The 22,074-nt window shown below is 50.8% G+C and overlaps 1 protein-coding gene across 1 annotated transcript in view; it reads left to right on the top strand.

The window, feature by feature from the left end:
- Positions 1–244: 244 nt before the first annotated feature.
- Positions 245–22,074, top strand: part of MCPH1 (microcephalin 1) — a gene marked incomplete at both ends in the record, with an annotated part of 174,063 nt that continues 152,233 nt past the window's right edge. The window contains 5 exons of the mRNA XM_080710905.1: positions 245–284; positions 1,559–1,650; positions 3,969–4,087; positions 18,330–18,417; positions 21,539–21,653. Of these exons, the coding sequence (XP_080567031.1) occupies positions 245–284; positions 1,559–1,650; positions 3,969–4,087; positions 18,330–18,417; positions 21,539–21,653 (454 nt within the window). The remainder of the gene's footprint in view (positions 285–1,558; positions 1,651–3,968; positions 4,088–18,329; positions 18,418–21,538; positions 21,654–22,074) is intronic.

Raw genomic sequence — 22,074 nt, forward strand, 5'->3', positions numbered from 1 at the left:
AACCTGCGGGATCCTTCTCTCTGTCGCCCCCGCCAAGCGCGGGGATTACAAGCCTGGGCCACCACCCTGGCCCAAGCTTCTTAAACCACCTTAAGGAAACACCCTGTCGCCCTCCCCGCGACGGGGCGAGGCCAGCAAGAGAGGGGCGTGGCCTCCTGAAAGCCCGCCCCCGCGCTCGTTCCCGCCCCGCGCATGCGCAATGCTGCCCGCCGCTCGCCGCGCGCTCCCGCCAGTCCCGCGCATCATGGCGGCCCCCGGCACCCAGGGGAGCGCTATCCTGAAAGGTGAGGGGCCGCGATCCCGGGCGCGGGGCCGCCCGCGCCGCCGTGGGTGGGCCTCGGGGCGCCGTGGATAGCCCCCGCCGCCGGCGTCCTCCGCCCCGCAGCCTCCCCTGCACCCCGATCGCCCGTCTCCACCTCCCGCGGCTCCTCGGCCGCCGACCCGCGCCCCTGCCCCTCCGCCCCGCGGGCCCCGCGCCCCCCAGGACAGCGCCCCGGCTGGCCGCGTGGACCCCGAGGCCACCTGCACCCAGAGGTGGCGGGGGAGGAGCGGGGATGGCGGCCTTCCCGGACAGCCTCCGGCCTCTGCATGGCGGGGCTCCGGGACGGGGGCAGTGGTGGGGTGGGGTGGGGTGGGGAGGAGCGCCCCCGCCCCGGAGCCCCCGCTTCTTCCCTGGCCGCGGCCGAGGGCACTCACCGTCCGGCCGCTGACGCCCTTGCTGGTGCGCTGGGGGCTGGGGCCTGGGAGTTCCTGCTGCTGCTGACCTCAGTCCACACCCGCAGGGACTGAGGTTGACGTGGGGCTCTTTATAGGGGCTCGAGGTAGTTTAATGACCTTATTATATTCAAGAGAAAAACGTGTTTTTAATGAGGTAGGTACTCAGATGTGGCTGTTTTCCTAATACCATCGTATTTTGTTGAATTAACTTGTGCTTTGCAGAGTTGTAGGCCATTGACACACCTGGGGCATTCTTCTAAAACCTCAGGTTCTAGAAGAAGATTTCCACTAGAAAACAGCGTTCACACACTAGGCCCCTTGCCCCAGCCAAATCTGGCTTTTGTGGGTCTGCAAGCTAAGAATTTTCTTCCCCTGCATTTTTAAGTGGTAAAAAGAAAAGGTAAAAGAATGGCAAATGAAAATTATATCAAATGCAAATTTACTTTTCTATAATAAAGTTTAATTAGAACACAATGGCTTATTAACACAGTGCCTGTGGTTATGTTTTTGCTATGATGTTAAGTACTGGCAAGATACCTCCTAGTTTCCAAAGCCTAAAATATTTACTCTGCTCCTTCTCAGAAAGCAGATTCCTGCACTGGAACAATTCAGCCTCATTTGGGAAGGTCAGCAAGTGTTAGGAATCAGCCCTGCCACAGATATGCGTACAGTGGTTCTTTGCTTAAAATGTCAAGTATCATCAGTAGCGCTGTTGCCATTTCAACTGAGTTTGCAACGGGAATTTTAAATTATCTCCACTATAAACAGGACAGGAGGCAGCTGGTGGCGAGAGCGCCCAACCTGCCCGTGTGTGCCGTGCTCACATCTTGCTTGTTTTCAGATGTCGTGGCCTATGTTGAGGTGTGGTCTTCCAGTGGCACAGAAAACTACTCAAAGACATTTGCCAACCAACTCCTGGATATGGGGGCAAAGGTAAGCCCTTGGCTTGACGGTTGGGCTCAGGTGAGACCTCAGTGGGATCATGGAGGCCTGCTGGGGTGAAGGGCAGTCAACTCCTGGAGCTGTTGAAGGGCAATCAAGGGGTCCGCCCCGGGGGCAGAACACAGGTAGATTCAGGAGGGGGTATCTCAGATGGAATTTTAAAACACTGCAGAGCCTTCAGCAGAAAGAAGATGGCCAGTAGACTTTGCTTTGTTCATTCTTGGTGCTGGGGATGGAAGCTGGGGCCTTGGGCACCCTGGGTAAGGGCTCTAGGGCTATACCTCTGACCTACGTCCCCACCCAGGCCAGGATTGCAAGCTTGTTTTTTTGTTTGTTTGTTTGTTTGTTTGGGGGTTTTTTTGGTGCTGAGGATTTAACCCAGGGGTATTCTACCTTCTAGCTACACCACACACACACACATACACTGCGTGCCCTTTTTATTTGGAAACAGGATCTCACTACATTGCTGACAGCCTCCCTTATACTGGGATTACAGAGAAACGCCACCACGCCTAGCTAGGAATATACTTTTAAGCTTGGGAGCTGTGAGGTGAAGGGGATCCACACCAGCCCGGCACCTTTGGGCACCTGGGGCTTAGGGAACAGCAAGAGGGAGTGGACCCCTCTGGGGAGCTTGGCTGTGAGCAGAGTGTGTTGGTGTGCTCCTCGACATTGGGGGGCCTGGCTAATGGAAGGAGTGGACAATACACTAAATTGGATGAGAGGATCACTGAAGGCAGGATTAGGGTGAGGCCACAGAGAGCCTGGGGCACGCAGACTAAGAGACACTGGAGCCAGGCAAGGTGGCACACGTTTGTAATCCCTGCGCTTAGGAGGCTGAGACAGGAGGATCGCACAGGTTCGAAGCCAGCCTCAGCTACTTAGTGAAGCTCTCAGCAACTTAGTGAGATCATGTTTCCAATAAAGTATAAAATAGGTCTGGGAGTATAGCCCGGAGGTAGAAAAGCCCCTGGGTTCCACCCCCGGTGCCATGAAAAAAGAGAGAGAGAGAGAGAGAGAGAGAGAGAGAGAAAGAGATTGACCCTCTGACAAAGGTCCACAGTTCCTAAATTGTGGGACCTTGAGGCTGGTATGGCCACCCTGGCCCCAGAGGCGTCAGATCAGAGGCTGAGAAGAGATTTGAGTGGAGAGGAATCGCAGTACCGAGGCCCCTCCACCAGTGACGGGATGGTGTCCCCATAAACCTGTGGTAAGCTGTAAGGGCTGGGGTTACGAGCGTGTGCCACCACACGGGGGCGAAGATATAGGTGTATATATATATATATATATATATATATATATATAGTTGTTTTTTTTTTTTTTGACGCCATGACCGTGTGAACATGATTGGATAGAACGGTTTCCTTTGACTGGTATAGCTGAACATAAAATGCTGGCATGTGTGTCATTTTTCTTTGAAGTCGTGTCTACTGTTTTCTCTTGCTGTGATGTCTGAATCAGTTGTTACTTCTCATTTGTACGTGACTTCTCTATCGCCTTCACCCCTCTTTCTCACCTGTTTGATATTTTTCTTTATTCCAGTCGTGCTGAAACTTAATGAGAATGTGCCTGCTCTGGCACGGGCCCTTGGGAGAATTCTTTTGGTCTGGAATTCTTTAGGTCTTTGGTTCAAGAAGTTTTTCTTTGATTGCATCTTTCATAATTTCTTCTTCATCTCCCTGTTCTTAGATTTCTTCAACTCTTAATACCTGACTGCTGGATCCTGGTCTGCGCCTCTGCTGTCCAGATTGTCTCAGTTTAAATTGATTGTCCAGTATTTCTGTAGAGATATTCTTAATAATGTTATTTTTAAAATTTGTAGTACCTTTTTAGGCCCCTGATCTTTGAAAGACCATCTTCTGATTTAAAGTACCAGTGATGAGTGTAGTATCTTTGGAAGTCTGCAGGGTTGGTCATTTTAACAAGATGGGTGTTTCCTCTGTTGTCTGTTCCTCTTAATTTCATTCTGTGTCTCTTGCCTTGCTGAAGTGGCTCCCTCTCTTTGTAGCTACTGACCCTGTGGCGCCCTGTTCTGTCCTCAGTGCTGGGGCTCTGGTTACCACGATTCCTGTGCTTGGTGGGGAGTAGAGGCCAAAACCTGGCTTCACACCCCAATTCCAGCCGGAGCAGGTGTGTTTGTAGCGGTGGTACACATTCTCTGACAGATTCTGAGAATGGAATGCTGGGGTAGGGGTTTTGAACATTTTTGTTTTGACAGATATTGAACAGAGTATCCTTTTTGATCAACTGTGCATAAGAAAATGTGAGCAAATAGTAATGTGCCTTTTTTCTTCTGCGGCTGTCTACAGGTTTCGAAGACTTTTAACAAACAAGTAACGCACGTTGTTTTTAAAGACGGATACCAGTGCACCTGGGACAAGGCACAGAAGCGAGGGGCCAAGCTCGTCTCGGTGCTCTGGGTTGAAAAGTAAGTCGTTTTGTGTGTGTGTGTGTGTGCGTGTGTGTGCGTGTGTGCGTGTTTGTCCGCGCGCACGTGCGTGCCTGAAGTTATCTAGTCTAGTAGTGGTTAAAATCTTAGTATTGAAATTTTGCACAGATCAAAGAACCTGATAAAAATGTTCATCCCGCCTCTTATTGGACAATAATTTAACATCTTCAAGCCTCCGGTAATAAGCAGCAAGTGTATACCAGCTGCTCCAGAGCCAGGAGGGTGAACAGGACAGAGACTCCGGAGAACTGCTAACCTCGGTGAGGGGAAGATGGAATGCCAGTTGGGCAGCAGGGCCATCGGCCCGCTCCAGGAGCCCCACCTCACTGGACAGCATCCCAGTGCAGGACTCAGTGTCGAATGGCCATCCATGCCTCGCTGTTATTTTTTAAGTTGATAGACTGCATTTGGGAAAACACACGTGATCTCTGTATAGCCTCCCACACACTTCCAACACCTGATATGTGGGGGTTTTCACACCAAGCACACTTGGGCTCTCATCAGCCAGGTGTCCTACAACCCATTTCAGTTCTGACAGTCTACTTAGAGTTAACGTCAGCCCCACACTTCACTCCCCCTTGAGATGTCCATCCAGGCCTCTGCCTCTTCCTCCTGACCAGGTGGAACTCTGGTTCCTGGGCTCCTTCTGGGCTTTGATCATCTGCTGGAGTGGCCCACTGAACTCGGGGAAGCACTTTCCTGGCCTTTATTTCAACCCCACACCTCCAAACCAGCTCTTCGGGGCCGACAGCCCGTCAGCCCTCCTGGGAGGAGTGAGAGATTAGTCTCCAGGCCCAGCTCCCTTGCTGGTGGCGGGCAAGGGGCTGGAAATCCCAGACCAGGGCCTCCTCAGGCACTGGAGCCCAAATCCAGGCCTTGTAAGAGGGATCTTTATGAGTGACCAAGATTTCTCACTCAGGAATTTTAAGGGTTTTGTGACCTTTTTGTTTGGAAATGAGGATAAAGACCAGATATGTTTCAAATTTCATCACTTTTTAGACCAGTTTTAGGTTCACAATAAAATTGCCCAGAAAGCACCATGGATTTCCCCGCCCCCTAGGTCAACTTCCTGTACCTGAGCGCTGCACCTGCCACAGCCCAGGAGCCCGCCTTTCCCAAGGCCCAGTGCCCAGAGCCAGCCGGGCTGCTTTCATTTACTCTGACTCTGGGTTTCTAGACAGAAAGGCAGTGTGGTTGCCTTACATCTGAGGATTTCAGGAACATTTGCATTCTCCAGAGGTCTGTGTCAAATGTATCTCTCACCAAAGACATTCAGAAATTTGCTGCTACTGTTGTTTCTATCTTGGGTGGTCAGAGAAGGGGACAGAGCAGGGATGAGAACAGAGGATTCTCATTAGAAGAGACAAATGTCTTTTTTAGTGGGAGTGTAAGAAGAGGCTCGCAACTTCTTTCAGTGTGTGTGTGTGTGTGTGTGTGTGTGTGGTCCACATCATTCCTGTGTGGCTTGGAGGTGGGCTTTGTGCATGATCCACCCTGGGAAGAACAGTCACAAGAAACCAACAACTAAAGTAGGAAGGAAAGCGCCCGCCGGCTTTGTGTTACTATAACGAGATCGCCGAGGGGGTTAACTTAGAAAAGGTTTGGTTTTGCTCTCATTGGCGGTTCTAGTCTGAGATCACTGGTGTGTGTGTGCTGGGCAGGGAGCATTGCTTTGCATCGTGGCAGGAGCAGGCCTTAGGACAAAGCGTTCACCTCCTGGGCCAAGGCAGAATAGCAGCCAGAGGTGTTGGGGTCCCACAGTTCCCTGGAGGGTGTGCCCCTAGGGCTAAGGACTTCCCAGGGGACCACCACCTTCTAGAAGTACCACTCTGGGGACCACACCTGATTCCTGTGTCTTTGGGGGACTTACTGAAATCCTAAGCCGAGAACTATTTCATCTGAAAATGAAATTTTCTTTTCTTATAGTTTGTATTGAAAAATATATCTAGGAAATCCATTTTGAATGTGTGAGAACTTTGCAAAGCGAACCCAGCGATGTTCTTCTAGTGTGCTTTTCTTCCTCCAGTAAAGATCCAGCTCAGGATCGGATCCTGAGCTTCTTACCCCACTTCTCCTTTCGCCTGCACCATTTATCTTTCCTGGCGCGGGTGACTTGGGGACTCTAGTCTCCCTCCCCACCATCTCGTTTAGAGTGAGATGCTCCTGGTTGGGTTTGTCCAGGGGTCTCCGGCCATCAGGAGCCTTGCTGTCAGGACGCTTCTCCTGCCAGGGTGTGTCCTTGGCCGTTTTGTTGGGGCAGTCACCTGGCCAAATGGTTTCTGGGTTATTCCTGATGGTTAAAGCAGCTGGTGGGAGGCGGTTCACCCCATGCTGATCTTCAGCCCCTGGGCAGCTCTTCCCCTCTCTCCCTGCCCTGAGGCTATTTTTTTTCTTTTATTGCTTGTGTATAAATGTCATATCCAAGAAATTATTGCCTAATCCAGGGTACAGATATTTATACCTATGCTTTCTTATAAAAATTTTGCAGATTTGTCTAATATTTAGGCTTGTAATCTACATTGGATTAATTTTTATATACGGTGTGAGTCAGGGGTCTACCTTTGCTGTTTTACATATGACTACTTGCCCAATGCCATTTGTTCAAGAGATTGTTCTTTTCCTGTTAAGTGGTCTTGGCCACCCTAGATTCATGGGTCTTTTTCTGGATTCTCATTTCCTTTTGACCTTAGGACAAAGCGTTCACCTTTGCATGGTTTATCTTCATGCCACTTTCACATAATCTTGGTTACTGTTGCACTGGAGGAAGTTTTGAAATTGTGATGTGAGTCCTCCAATTTTGTTTTCCTTTTTCAAGACTGTTTGTTATTGTGGGCCTCTTGCATTTCCATGTGAATTTTAGGTTCATATATTAATTTCAGCAAATATGTAAATGAATAAAAACAGAAAAGGAAGCCTCTGGGATTTGAATAGAGATTGTGTTCAGTCTCTAGGAGAATGGCACCACACTAATAATGTAATCACTTAACCCATGAACAGAAGATGCATTTCCTGTGTTGCTTTGAAGTGTTCAGTGTACATGTCTTAAACTCCACAAATTAAATTTTATTCCTAATTTTTTTTATTTTTATGTGAGTAGCATTATCCCTGTGACATCACTGTCAAATTGTTGGTTGGTGGCATGCAGTGCGCGTGAGTTTAGCGTTTTAATTTTATGTCCTACAGCTTCACTGAGCGTTTTGATGAGCTCTGAGTATATTTGTGGATTCCTTAAGATTTTCTGTGAACATTGTTGGGCAGTCTTAAGTAGAGATCACTTTATTTCTTCCTCTCCAATCTGGCTGAGTCTTACTTCTTTTTCTTACCTAATTGCCCTGGCCAGACGCTCTAGCACAATGCTGTAGTAAGAGCAGATACCTTCAGGGTAGACAGCTTCATCTTGACCTGAGGAGAGAAGCTTTCAGTATTTCATTAAGGATAGTGATAGTCATAGGTTATTTGTAGATGCCCTTTCTGCAGACTTCTATTTTGGGCTTTTTGTTATGATACTTTCTTTTTCTATATCCTCAGACAGTGTTGGATTTTGTCAGCTGCTTTTTCTGTGCCTATTGATGATTATGTGAATTTTGCTCCACTCTGTCAGTGTGGTGTGATTGAATAGTTTTATGTGGTGAACCGACCTCGCATTCTTGCACCACTAAGGTAAATTCTGCTTGACCATATGCATACTATTTCCTTTTTTTAAAATTGCTAGACCAGTCTGTTAGTATTTTTATTATTTTGCAGTTGACATAATAGTACATATTTGTGGGCTACATTGTGATTATTTGATGCCGGGATATACAATGTATATTGATCAAAGCAGTATCATTGGCATTTCTTTGTGTTAGATATATATAATAAATTGTTACAAATTGCAGTCACCCACCTGTGCTATTTAGTATTCTGTGTTCGAGAATATTGTATCTAGTATTCTATAGAATATAGAATTCTGTAGAATACCAGAGCTCATTCCCCCAGTGATCTGTATTCTGGTGCCTGTTATCCAGCCTTCGCCTACCCTTCTCAACTGCCCTTTCCAGCTGTTAGCAACTTCTGTATTTCTCTCTACTTGTGTGACATCAATTTTTTAAGTTTCCACATGAGTGAGAACTCGCAGTGTTTATCTCTGTGCCTGGCTTATTTCACTTGACACAGTGTCCTCTAGTTCCTTCCGTGTTGCTGCACGTGGCCGGATTGTGTTCTTTTTTGTGGCAGAATAATGGTCCACGTTTTCTTTATCCGTTCCTCTGCTGGGTAGTTGGCTGGTGCCTTACCTTAGCTCTTGTGAATAGTGCTCTATAACATGCTTTGATCTTCTGGCTTCCTTGGGTTCATCCGAGTACTGAAGTGAAGGGTCCATGTGGTGGTCCCATTACTCCGTCCTGTTCTGAATGATGCCTGTTGCGATATGCATTCCCACCAGCAGTGTGGGAGCGCTCCTTTCCCCTGGCCAGCACTTATTATCAGGGGTGAGAGGAGACCTTGTTACGGTCTCGGTTGCATTTCTCTCATGAGCCCTGTGGTTGAACATTTGTGTGTGTACTTTTCAACCAGTTGTGCATCTTTTCCTAGTGCTCTATTTCGTTCCTGTGTTCACAGGAGATATTATGCCATAGCCCGCTTGTGGTGACCTGGTCTGATTTTGCTACCTATACGGCAATACTGCATTATAGAATGAATTGGGGGGTCTTCCTTGACTTTTGAGAAGCTCATGAGCATTGATATTCTAATTTAAATACTGGTAGAATTTACCAGCAATGCCATCTTGGCCGGGCTTTCTTTTGTGGAAAGTGTTCTGATTGTTAATTCCGTCTCATGTTTAGGTCTGTACCTACTTTTTAATTCCTCTGAGCCAGCTGTGTAGCGTGTGTGTCTAATGTCGTGGGTCACCTGGGCTGTCTGGTTTCTCGGCACACTTGTTCACACCTTTGTGTTATCGTCTGTTATTCCAACCAGGTTAGTGGTAATTCACTCTGGACTTGAGTAATCTCTCTATTCTCTTGTGGTTGGTCTAGCAAGAGGCTTGTGGTTCTGACCATTTTGAAGAGCCAGCTTAGCTGCTGTTTCTTTTCTCTTCTGTTTTTCTGTCCCGATTCCACTGTAACCTTTTGATTTACTTCCCTCCGCAGGCCCTGGCTGCGCTCCAGTGAGCCCTGGCCTGGGACCCTGCCGCACGGCGCTGTTGCTGCCCTCCTGTGTGGGCAGCCTTTGGAATCCGGGACCGTGCGGTGTGTTCAGACGCTTTCTTCCCCTCATGCCTCAGTCTCCACCTCCTCCAGATGGCATCCACCAGAGCTCACTGACCCTTTCCCTCCGTTGATCTCCTCCTACTGTTAAGTCCTTCGCTACAGTTCATTTCAGCTGTCTTATTTCTAACACCTCCATTTGGCTTTTGCTCCTTTTCTTGTTTTAATGCAGATTTCCTGTCCTTCCGTGGCTTTGTCGCGGTTGTGTTCCCATCACCCGGTTGAGCGCAGTAATTAGTAGATGCTTCTGTGGTCTTGTCTGGTCATTTCAGCATCCCCAGGCTGGCATGTTTCCCTACAGACTGTCATCCTTTCTGGCTCTTTGTGGGCTGTATTTCGGACACTGAGTGCGTGTCGACACTGGGTTCTTCTGTGTTGCTGTAAGCACTGTGCGGTTGTTTCCGCCTTATTCTTTGGAAGCTGAAGCGTAGATTCACGGCCTGCGTGGCTGAGCCGGCAGCCTCGCGCAGGCCCACTTCCCTCCTCAACACGTGAAGCGAGGCTCAGCCGGACACTGGGACTCAGACTTCAGGTTTCCTGTTCTGGGTGTTTTATTTCCTGATCCTGTCAGGCTCCTTCCCTGCCCTCTGCAGACGGAAGGACGGCCGGTTCTTAGCGTCCCCAAGGAGTCCAGCACCCTCGCTCCCCGAGACCACTGCCCCTCGGGGAAGACACGGTGTGTGGCGAGGCCAGAGAGATGGCTTCCCTGCACACTCTGCCCTCCACACATGCAGAGCTCTTGGGGAGTTGTGCTTTGTTTCTTGTTTCTTTCATAGTTCACATGTTTGTGAATGTTGATTTGTTAAGAATAAGCAGAGGTGGAATGTAGAACACCTAGCTTCCGTGTCTGGCACCAGCCCAATTCTTTTCTTTCCTCTCCCTTGTATTTTTTTAATTAATTTTGTGTGCATGTGTGGTGCTGGGGATTGAACCCAAGGACATTCTACCTCTGAGATATACCCTCAGCTCTATTTTATTTTGTTTTTATTTGGAATTAGGATCTCACTAAGCTGCTGAGAGCCTCACTAAGTTGCTGAGGCTGGCTTTGAACTTGTGAACCTCCTGTCTCAGCCTCCCAGGTACTGGGATTATAGGCGTGTACCACCACTAACTCTTTTCCCCTTGCAAATTATATGTTGTCTTTATCTGAGGACTTTGGATTTCATTTTTTTCCCCCTTGAAAGTCTGATGGGCTTACTGTAATGTGTTTGGTCGCTCTAGTCCGGTTGGCCTCTTCAAGAGATTTAGGTCTTTATTTCTGAAGATGTTTCTGCTGCCGCTCCTCCTCCACTGTGAATTGACCCCAGGGGCATTCCACCTCCCAGCTACACTCCAGCCCTCTTTACTCCTGTGCCTTGCAGCGGGGTCTGGCTAAGTTGTTGGGGCTGCCCTCGCTCCAACAGGTTTCTTGTCTAGAGGATGCTGGTGCTGCATCTCCTCGGCCTTTTGTTTGTGGGGACCGCTGAACGTTTCCTCCTGGTCCCTCTGGCTCTGCACTGCTTCCTGCTGCTGCTGGGTTTCTGGGCCTGTGCTGGCCGCCTCGCCCTTCCCTGCGGCGGGTGCTGCGCCTGGCTTTGTTCCAAGTGCCGCAGTCCTCTGCCCCTCTCCTTTTTCCTTAAGGACAGATCTTGTTGTGTTGCCAGGTTGGTCTCCAAGTCCTGGGCTCAGGGGAGCCTCCCGCCTCTGCCTCCTAAGCACCTGGGACACCAGCTGCAGGCCGCTGTGCCGGCCTTGGGCCCTGCTCAGAAGCCGGTTCCTCCTCTCTGCATCCAGAGACTTGCAGCTGTGTCGAAATTTGCATTATATTTCTGGTTAGGGCTTATTTGAATTTGTATGTTGGTGAGCATAGTTTTGACTTTTTTTAATTCTGTTTCCTGAGGGGGCGTGGGGACATTCAGATTCGGCAGCTGCCCTTCTTCCCCGTTGCCTGGAGTCCACGGGACTGCTGGCCTGTCTGCCTAGGCCGGCCTGGGAACCCTGCTCCCGGAGGGCTGGCTCTCTTTTCCCAAGAGTCCCGGGTCCACCTTCCTTACTGCTGTGTCCACTCGTGCCCCACTCGTTCCCCACCTTCTCCCACTTTCTGCTTCATTGCTGGTTTTTAGAACTGCTTTGCTATCCCCAAAGCGAAAACTTTTTTTTAGTTACGTGCATTTTAAAATACATATGTGTGTGTGCGCGCGCGCGCGCGCACACACACACACACACACACACACACACATTTTAAGTGAGAATGCTCTACCTTCTTCTCTGTTGAGGGAGTCCCACCATGGAGAGTTTGGGGTATATACTTATGTCTGGAAAGACATTTTAACTAAGCACATAAAAGCATAAAAACACATTTATAATTATGTATGTGTCCATTTAAATGACCAGATTTTTGTTTAAAAGGACACATAAAGTCCTTTAGTTAGCTACATATTAAAGAACATCTTTCCATACTTGCACTGAGATATATTCTGCTGTTTTTTACATAAAATGTAAAATACTCTTTAATAGATGTCCAGTAATTTGCGCACCTGCTCTGACAGTGAGTGTGAAGTTTCAGAAACAGCATGCCCTTGGTCTCTCCATACATCGCCTGTCTACAAATGTATCCATCTTTCCACAGGCTAAAATTCCAAAAGAGAGCTCCAGGGATTTGCATATTGAGTCTATGATGGGCCCTCCAGATGCCTCCTGGAAAGAATGAACTCACTTCCTGGCTCCCAGGCAGTATGAGGGACTCCTCTTCCAGTGTCTTACTTTCCTACTTTGGAGGTGAAAATAATGTCGTTTTCATTTGCATGTCCCTGATTGTGACTGAGCGCGAGCTTGCTTCCCACAAAGCAGCAGCCAAGAGCCCAACTGCCCTCAGTCTTAAGTACGGATCTTGGTCTCCTCTGTTAGCTGCTCTGCTGGGTGAGCCTCAGGTGCTGAGGTCGCTCGGTGTCGCTCGTTCTGTGAGGCTTGTGGGCTTGTTCTGTGAGGGAGTGTTCTCTTTAGGAGCAGACTCTTATCTACTGGTAAAATTCTGCCGAGGACAGTAGAAAATTTTATATTGAAGAATAAACAGAGGTGAGCTGAGCGTGGTGGCGCACGCTTGTAATCCCAGTACTTGGGAGGCTGAGACAGGAGAATCACGCAGGTTCAAAGCCAGCCTCAGCCACTTAGTGAGACCCTGTTTCCAAATAAACTATGAAATAGGTCTGGGAATATAGCCCGGAGGTAGAAGGCCCCTGAGTTCCATCCCCAATACCAAACACACAAAAAAAGAAATAAACACAGGTGAAATAAATAAAAGTCAGCCTGGCTCTCACCTCCACGTTTTTTGAAGAAAGTTGATGGTAAAGTTTTTAGGTAATCACTAACAGAGAAATTGACATAGTGTCGGGACCTTGGTCCTCGCCGAGTTGAGAGTCATTGGAAGCCCCTCACCCCTGCGCTTATGTTCCCATGGCTCCCACGGTCCCTGTGACGCAGCTCGGTGAATCCCGCAGACCCTTCCTGTCCTGGAGTCTGTGGGGCCCGCCCGATCTCGGGGCCCACTGCCTCCCGCTGCCCACTGTCTCCTGGCCTTCCCCTGGTTCCTGTGACTGGCACGGTTGCGGATCACTACAAAGCGATGGAGGCTCGAGAGGCCCTGCCAGCGCCCTGCTCTCACCCAGCCTCGGGCGGCGGCAGGTGGACGGGGTGACTCCCCTCTCTGGGTGTGCTGGCCTTTCCTTTCCTGTTGTTGTTTGCTGTGATGTTTCCTTCAAAGGTCTTCCCTTGCATAATAGAAAGTTCTTTCCGTTCTTAAAGGCCTAGTTCAAATACTAGCTCCCTGACAACTTTCTAAGGACATAGCGCAGCCTACTGCAAAGATGCCGGTGCTAGATCTGCAGGCTGCGCACAGTGGGGGCTGCGGCGTGTGCTGGGGAGCTGTGGGCCTGGCCTGCCTTCTTAGGGAAGGCCCCCACCCTGCCTGGGTACCGCTCAGTGCTCCAGTACCTGGTCCCCCATAGGCACTCCCTTTACCCACTGGTTTAGAGTCACCCGTGCCCCCTCTGCGCACACAGAGGCTGTTCTCCAAGCACCGCAGAGTCCCCTGCTAGTGTTAGGACTGTGGGCACGAGCTGCCGTCTCCAGGACATCGGCCCCTCGTTTACTTTTCCTCAGTGCCTGACACAGTACCAGTTCTGATGGGAGGCCGGTACATCTTTGCTGGATGCACGTGCTGAGTGGGTGAGGGAGCTAGGTGGTGCCGCTGGAGGCTGAGGGGAGGGAGGCGCAGCAGGGTCGGGCGGGTCTGGTCATCCGGAGCAGCGGCGTTCAGCCGGCCCTGCAGGTGTGCAGAGGGAAGTGCGCAGTGTCTCCTGGGGAGAGCGGCTCAGAGCAGGGCTTCACTGGGGGAGCGGCGCCCCATTGGTCTGCTTGGGCTCCACATAGCCGCAGCTGGAAAATGAGGGTCAAAAGTTGGTTTTCTTGTCCCAGCATTTCTTGAAACACTTCTTTTTGGCCACTAGGTGGGGCTAATGCTACACTTCTGAAGAAAAATAGGCTTCTGCCTGGGCGCTTCATTGGCCTGTTCAGTGGTTGGTTTAGTGCCTATTGAGCGTGGGTCTTAGGAGGCTCCAGTGGCTCGCGGTGCTGTTGGCATGCCCAGGCCCGAAGATGCCCCAGGGAGAGGGCATCTGCTTTCAGCCCCCACCACTCAGAGATAAGTCGCCGGGAGGCTGCTCTCCAAGGGACGGGACATGGCTTCTACAGTGTGCTGCTGAGCCGGCCGCAGCCTTTGCTGGATGGGATCGGGCCTCTGCCCAACTTCAGCAGAATGTCTGTGAGATGAACCTCTTGTCATGAAGTAAGAGAAAAGAACCGTCCTTCCCACCAGGGTCTGCGCGAGAACTCGCCAGCTGGCGACCTTTCTCTCTGTGGTGATTGCATGTGTACTTTTTTTTTTCTTTTTTTGCAGTACTAGGCTGGAACCCAGGGGCACGCTACCTCCGAGCTTCACCCCCAGCCCTATTTTTTATTCTTTATTTTGAAACAGGGTCTCACTGAGTTGCAAAGGGCCTCACTAAGTAGCTGAGGCTGGCCGTGAGCTGCGATCCTCCTGTCTCAGCCTCCCCAGTGCTGGGATTACAGCGTGCGCCACCACGCCCGGCTTACATGTACTTTTAATACTAGGTGTGCGACAGAGCAACGGCCCAGGTTCTGTTCTCCCATCCTCCATTCAGTGTGTCCAGCCACACCCACCCCTCTGCTGTGTTGTCGTGGTGAATAGGGGACGTTTGCTCAAGTGAGGAAAAACTGGTAAAATTCAGTTGAGGGTTAAATCGTGATGGAGGGCACTGTTGGGAAGAGGCACACAGGCCAGCCCAGGCGCCTCGTTCTTGCACATGCTCCTGTTCCCTCCTCTCCGCGGGGCTAGTATTTGTTCACCATGCAGCTGCAGGCTGGCTGTCGTCATAAATGATTGGCTTACTTCTTAAATTAACTTTTTAAAAACATGGTTTGCCTAAAATAAAAAACTCCCATTTTAATTGCACAAGTCACTATAGATGAGCTGTTTCATTCGTGTCATCTCCTCACCAATATATAGATTATTTCATCACCTGAAGACATTCCCGTATCGCTGTGTCTGCCCATCCGCCCTGCCCCAGCCCAGGCCCACACGGCGCGAGCTCTGCAGCGTGGTCCTGCCGTGTGGTCTGGGATCCAGGATCCGCAGTACGGAGCTGCCCTGCCCGCCTCACTGACTGGCGCTTTGGGGACCCGCCACACTGTTGCATAGTGAGGGTGTCTCCTAGTTGGGCAGTGTTCTGTTGCTTATCCACAAGCTTGCCCAGCGCATCAATGCAGTGTGGGGAGTATTCCCTTTGGTTTTAGGAATAGAGTTGCTGTGGAGGCTTGTGTCTGTCTGTGTGTTTTCACTTCTGGGTTACACCCAGCCCTGACTCCCCCGGGTGGCCACGGGGCCTCCGTCCTCACCAGCGTGTGAGCACGTCCATTCACTCCGCCTCAGCCGTACCCTTGGATTGTAGCTGTTCGGGTCAGGGGCCGTGTTATAAAGACTTGATAGGTCGTGGTGTTCGTGTTTTCTTGTGTTTTAAGATCTAATTGCCGCCCGGGACAGTGGTGCACACCTGCAATCCCAGTACTTGGGAGGCTGAGACAGGATTTGCAGGTTCAAGGCCAGCCTCAGCAATTTAGTGGGACCCTATTTCAGAATAAGAAGGACTGAGGGTGTAGCTCAGAGGTAGAGCGCCCCTGGCTTCAATCCTCAGTACAAAAAAAAATCTCACTGCACAGTTTTCTCATTTAAAGCACGCAATTCACTGGTTTTCAGCATGCTCGGAATTTTGCAGCCACCACAGGATCGTAAAGCACCTTTCTCTTTCCGTACCCCTCACCTTCATCCCGCAGCCCCAGCCCAAGGCAGCTCAAACCCACTTCATCCCCGGATTCTCCTATCCCAGACTTCGCATTTCGAAGGACTCACACCCGAGGCCGCCGTGCTGGCTCCTGAGCAGGCGCAGCCACACTGCGGCATGGATCGGAGCCTCGTCCCTCTTCTGACCAAGTACTGCTCCCCTGCACGCTGCACACATAGTCAGAGAGGAGCAGCTTACAAGGTTCTAGTGAAAACAGCTGCCCTTTCCCCACCCCGTTCACCCTCCTCGTGCCCCACACACAGGCGTGTCTGTCGCCTTGGCTTTTCTGAACGCTGCGGCCCACTGCCTTTGGGCTTCTAGTTTGGACATTATCTAGCAACTTCCTGCAGGGGAGGGAGAGGCCAGTGTTACCGGCCCCTCCTGGTGTGTGCACGCGCCTGCTCCGTGTGCACACACGCCTGCTCTGTGTGCACGCGCCTGCTCCGTGTGCACACGCCTGCTCGTGCACAGATACACTTGCAGTCTTCTGATCTCTGTCCCACGGTGTGTGATAACCTGTTCACGCAGCAGTGGTTTGTGTTTGCACCACTGCTCCTGTGAGGGTGTGTTTGGCGGAATTTTTTAGTCCACCACGAGTGTTTCCTTTCACACACACGCTTCTCCCTGAGCTTGGCCTGGTGTCCAGAGCGTCAGGGCCCTGGTGGCTCCCGGTGCAATGCCTGGGCTGGCAGAGCCCCTGCTTCGGGCCCACACCCTGGCCTCTGCTCCCCGTGGACTCCCCCGCCCAGCTGCGGGCTGGCCTTCTGTCTGTTTGCTATTCGGTTTGGCAGCTCTTAGCTACTCTTGGTGGGCGCACGTCTTTCTGTTTTCTTTTACTATCATTTTATTGGGGATTGCAGGAGGGAAAGAGAAAATCTGGTGCTTATTTGGCCAGGTTCAGCCACAGGTCGAGACTTTTCGTGTTTATTACCTGCACCGGTGCTCAGTGGAGCCCTGGGCATCCTCCAGCCCCGCAGGAGGCCCGCGCTCCCTTCCAGGCCTGTCCAGGCACGCCTCCCATCACACCTGCTGCCCACCCCACTGCCCGCCCTCCCTCCGAACCAGGGACCATCCTGTCCCGGAGCGCTCCCTGCTCTCCCTGGTCGTATTTCTTACGCTGACTGCTGACTCTTGATTTTCTTTCCTTTTGCTCCTACATTTCCGCGGGTGTTCTTCACGTCTGGCTCCCGAGCACAGACAACAGTGTTCTCAGGTCCGCTCCGCCTGCTTTGTTGGGACAGCGTGTGCCACTTAGCTGAAAACCCTGCGGTCACTCATGCAAGCAGGGAATGGAGAGGGAAACCATGTGCCTGTCTGGATGTAAAAATAGTTTTGCCATTGCACACCCTCACAGAGGTGAGGTACAGGGCTTGTGAGCACACAGTAGGATTCCCCGTCCTAGGTGTCCCCGCTGCCATCTGGCCTACTGCCTGAGCTGCTCTGCACCATGCTCACGCTCCTGAAGCTTCTCCTCCGTTGCTGACACATCTCAGAGCACTTCCTATACCCATATAGATATATTCTGAACTGCACTCTATTTTTCCATTGTGTTAATTTTTTTCAAATATCTCTTTACATATTAGATGCCGAACAGAGATAGCTGTTATGAAAGGGAGCTGGGGATGTGGTCAGGGACCGTGTTATAAAGACTCAGCAGATGGGAGAGGTCGCTCTGTGGGCACAGGAGTGTGGAGCTCTGACTCGGCTCTGACTCGGCTGGGAGAGATGAGTCTTCTATGTCCTAACAGAGTCCTAACATAGTGTTTCAGGACTCCACCAGGGAAGCCAGGAGGAGCCGGGAAGCCACTCACTGCCACGGGCGGAGCCGCAGGACACGGCGGAGTGGCTGAGGGATCGCATGGCCAGGGGCGGCGGGCAGTGTGCTGAGGGAAGAAATGGAGGCCCCCAGGTGTGGAGGGGCGCGCCTTCTAGGAGCTGGAATGCACACTCGGTCTCCAGTGAGTCTTAACAGGCGCTCACAAAGGAGAACCAGCTGGGGCGGGAAGACAGCAGGCTCCGGCCCCCATTTGTTTGGTCCGTCCTCCCTCTGGCTTCTGCTCTTTATGAGGGCCATGCTGTCCTGAGTCTGAAGTGTTACAAGCCTGAAATTACACTTTCTACGCCTGTCTCTCACCTCTGCTCTTATGTTTAAAAATAAACACCATTGCCAGGCATGGTGGCGTACGCTCGTAATCCCTGCGCTTGGGAGGCTGAGACAGGAGGATCACACAGGTTCAAAGTCAGCCTCAGCTACTTAGTGAGGCTCTCAGCAACTTAGTGAGACCCTGTTTCCAAATAAAGTATAAAAAAGGTTTGGGAGTATAGCCTGGAAGTAGAAAGCCCCTGGGTTCCACCCCCAGTACCACAAAAAAAAAAAACCAAAAACCACCATGTACAGGTTTTGAAAAGTTCACTTGATGTTAACTTTGTATTTGGTATTAAGTATGCTCATTTTAAAAGAAATGTCTATGAAACGACGTGTGCATGGATTTCCTGGACTGCGGTCCACGTGCAGATTGAATGCTGTGCGACTACAGTGGAGACAGATTCTTATCAGACGGCCTCGTCTTTACTGTACAGGTGCAGGACAGCCGGAGCCCACGTGGATGAGTCACTGTTTCCCGCAGCCATCGCCAGTGAACACTTACCAAGCCTAATTAGGAAAAAGGTGAGTGTGCAGCTTGAATGGACGACTGACTCTTCCTTATTTTTATTCCTAGAGAACAGGACTTTTAGAAATACCCTCAGGACCCGTCTCGAGCAGTATGGCTGTTCCTCCTCCTCTTTCCACACAGCACTTGCTTTATCCCAGGAATGCTTTGATGTAATTTTTGAAAATGGAAGCGACGTGGCTGGCCTTGGGAAAGCTGAGCTTGCCCAGAGACTAGCCAGCCTGCAGGTGCTTTGCTGCTTACTTCAGAACTCAGGTCTTGTACCTGTAATAAAGTACCTGCTGTAAAACTTCAAAGCCTGATGCAGATACATCCAAGAGGAAAGAGTTATTTATTACAGAGAATCTGCTTTACAAATAGAGTTAAAGGCCCTGCTTTCATTCGGTGTGTTTAAAAGTTTGCATTACGATTTCTTTATTTGTGGGTCAGCTAGCTCACTAGGGAGCATCAAAGGCACTTGGTCCTCACGAGAGTGTGCGGGAGGGGCGTTCTGTGGCTCCCCCGCACGGCAGCTGTGGGCGAGAGCGGCACGGCTCCCTGGATCGCGGACGTGGCTGTGGCCCCTCCGTGTTTTCTCAAGGTGGTCTGCAACACATCTTCACGACGTTTTATCTCTGCCAGGCAACCGCCAGGCAGTGGTGGGCAGACCCCGTCTCCCTCCAGGCCCTCTGGCGGCGGGAGCAGCGGTGCCCGCAGTCTCCTGCAACATGCTCAATAAAGGGTGTATTGCAAAGCACATCGTTAGTACGGGAAGACTCTCACTTAAAGCATGTAGGAAACACAAGGAAAGCATGCATCACTCTCGATGTCTCTTTCCCTGAAAATAAGCATCTTGCAGTTTGCAGAGTCCTGGAAGGAAGGTCTCCGGGACCCTATGTTACCATTCACGCACGCACAAGCTCACACACATGCTCTACTGGGTTTTTCTTTCATGGTCCTTGATATTGAGCCCAGGGTCGTTCTAACTTCAAGCTACACCCCAGCCCTGTTTTATTTTTACTAACAAGCAGGTCTCACTCAGTTGCTGAGAGCCTCGCTAGGTGGCTGAGGCTGGCTGTGACCCTGTGATCCTCCTGTCTCAGCCCTGAGTACTGGGGTATGGGTGCATCCCACTGTGCCTGCCCGACAGCAAGGTTTTCATCACTTCATATCGATTACGTTCTCTGTAACCTCACTGTTTTCCTGCTTGTGTGCATTTTCTGTTTTTGTGCATGGCTAGGTCACTGTCAGTTTTTGCTAAGCGCACTTCTTAGGTGACATGGCTGAGTTTGTCCATATTGCTTATCTAGAAGTGAACTGACTGGCTCAGAGGAAACGCGCGGGGCTTGCAGGCCTGCACCACCACGCCGGCCACCTGTCCTTCCCCTTTCTCAGTGCATTTGCAGACCACACACAGCTTCAGACCCTGTTCGTGGAGAGGGAGGGCCCTTTTCTCCGTTACTGTCTCTGCTCTCAGCCTGACTGTGCTTTCAGGTGCCATCGCCTGGTAGTGCCGTGCGGCTCTGAGTCTTACTAGGAGGCAGCTGGTTGGTGATAAGCTGGACTTTGAGCCTTCCCAGCAGCGGTGCGAATGCTACTTTTCTCCCTGACATCTTCCCCGACACCTCCCTTGACAGTAGTGGTTCTAGCTCTTGTGTCAGCTCCCCTGGGCCCTGTTCCTCGGTTGTGTCTACGGTGCTTCGACCTCTAAACGCTGCAGCATGGTGGCAGTTAGACAGGGTTTAGTGGCTAATGACGTTCACACGTCTCCGAGTGACAGTGCCTCCGAGTCTGCCAAGTGGCTGGGAGCAGGACCACCCGGTGGGCCCCTCTGCTGCATGCCCTGCGACCCTGCCTTAAGGGTAGAGTCCTCCGTGCAAACCGTTGATCCCACTGATGGTAGACCATGCTGACAAGCTCATGGACTGTCCTGATGCTGCTGAAGTTAGCACATGTGTGCCCTGCCGAAAGCAGCCCAGCACACATGCTGTGTGGGTGTCGATTGAGTTTGTTTGGGGGATTTCTTACCAGAGTGCAAGCTCCGTGGTGGCAGGCTCTTTGTAGGTAGACCAGTGCGGAGCCATCATAACATTTTGTTAGTGAATGACCGAATAACCTCATAAAGCAGTTTCCTGACCAAGAACACAGCACAGACATTAGCGTTGAAAGGCAAAGACGTGTTTGAGAGGTTCGGCCAGGTACCACTATAAGCAAGTGTGGGCGGTAGCTCCAGCCTAGAAACCAGAGAGCTAGACAAAGGATGAGCTTCTATCGTCTTTCATGGGAGAGTGTGGGCCACAGAGGAATGGAGGTCAGGTCGGTGTGTTTGTGATGCTGCTGGGCTCGAGAGGGGACGCCATGGTGGTCGTGAAGGAGAGAGCGGGTGAGCTGCCAAGGTGACGATGCCTGGCCGAGCCCTGTCCTCCTTTCTGTCTGAGGCCGGTAAGGTGGAGGTTAACCAAGACTTTCTTGTGGATTCCAGCCTGGGTCATGTAGTTACAGTTTTGGGAATTTTTTTGGCTGAATGGCGTTTCTGACTTAAAGACAAGAGGGCAGGATTCAATAATGGTCCTCTTACTTATTAACTATAAAATAATTGTTTTGTGCCTTGTAACTGTGTCATGGTTTTGGAGAGGTGACGTGAGAAGACAAAAGGTGGAGTGAAGCGAGTCCTACTAAGAATCTTCGCGGAGACCAAGAGGGCCCGTCCCGAGGCCACCCTACAGTGCACGTAGCTGGACCGCACAGCCAGCCACATCCTGGAAAAGGCACAACGAGAAGCGTTGCCAGTTCACATACAGTGCAGAAACTCCTCTTGGGGAAATTTTTATTGTTGATGTTTTAAAAGACAACAGAAGCCGGGCGTGGTGGCGCACGCTTGTAATCCCCGCGCTTGGGAGGCGGAGACAGGAGGATCGCGCTGGTTTGGAGCCAGCTTTGCTGGCTTAAGAGACCCTGTTTCCAAATTAAAAAAAATATAAAATAGGTCTGGGAGTGTAGCCCGGAGGTAGAAGGGCTTCCAGGAACCCCAGAACCACCAAAAAAAAAGACAACAGAAATGGATGAGAATGAGTTTTTTATAAAGACTTAAAAACAGTTGCAATAGGGTATGATTAACTCTTATGTCTTTTTGCACAGCGGAAATGTATGCAGCCTAAAGACTTTAATCCTAAAACTCCAGAAAACGATAGAAGACTTAAAAAGAAGTTTGAGAAGATGACAGAAGAGCTGCAGAGACAGAAGACAGCTCTAGGTGAGCCCGAGAGCGCGGCGGCCGGCACAGCTGGGTCCTGCGCCGGCGCATCTCCCTGCGGGCTGGGGTGCTCAGGACGAGGTCGCCAAGGAGGGAGTGCACCCGAGTCAGCAGCAGGAGACTGAGGGAGGAGTGGGCTCGAGCTGCGTGGTGGCGCTCAGGCGGCACAGTCTTCATTTACCAAACTGATGGCACTCCTTGTTTTATTTTTTGCACTGGGGATTGAATCCAGGGCATTCTACCTCTGAGCTATACCCACAGCCCTAAGTATTTTATGTTTTTATTTTGAAACAGGGCATCACTAAGTTGCTAAGGCTGGTGAGGAACAAGGGACCCTTCTGACTCAGCCTCTTAAGAACTGGGATTACAGACATGCACCACCACACCCAGCTAGAACTTTTTAGGAGTAATTAGAGAGGAA

Source organism: Muscardinus avellanarius, assembly GCF_963383645.1.
Source record: "Muscardinus avellanarius genome assembly, chromosome: 14".
Classification (NCBI taxonomy): Eukaryota; Metazoa; Chordata; class Mammalia; order Rodentia; family Gliridae; genus Muscardinus; species Muscardinus avellanarius.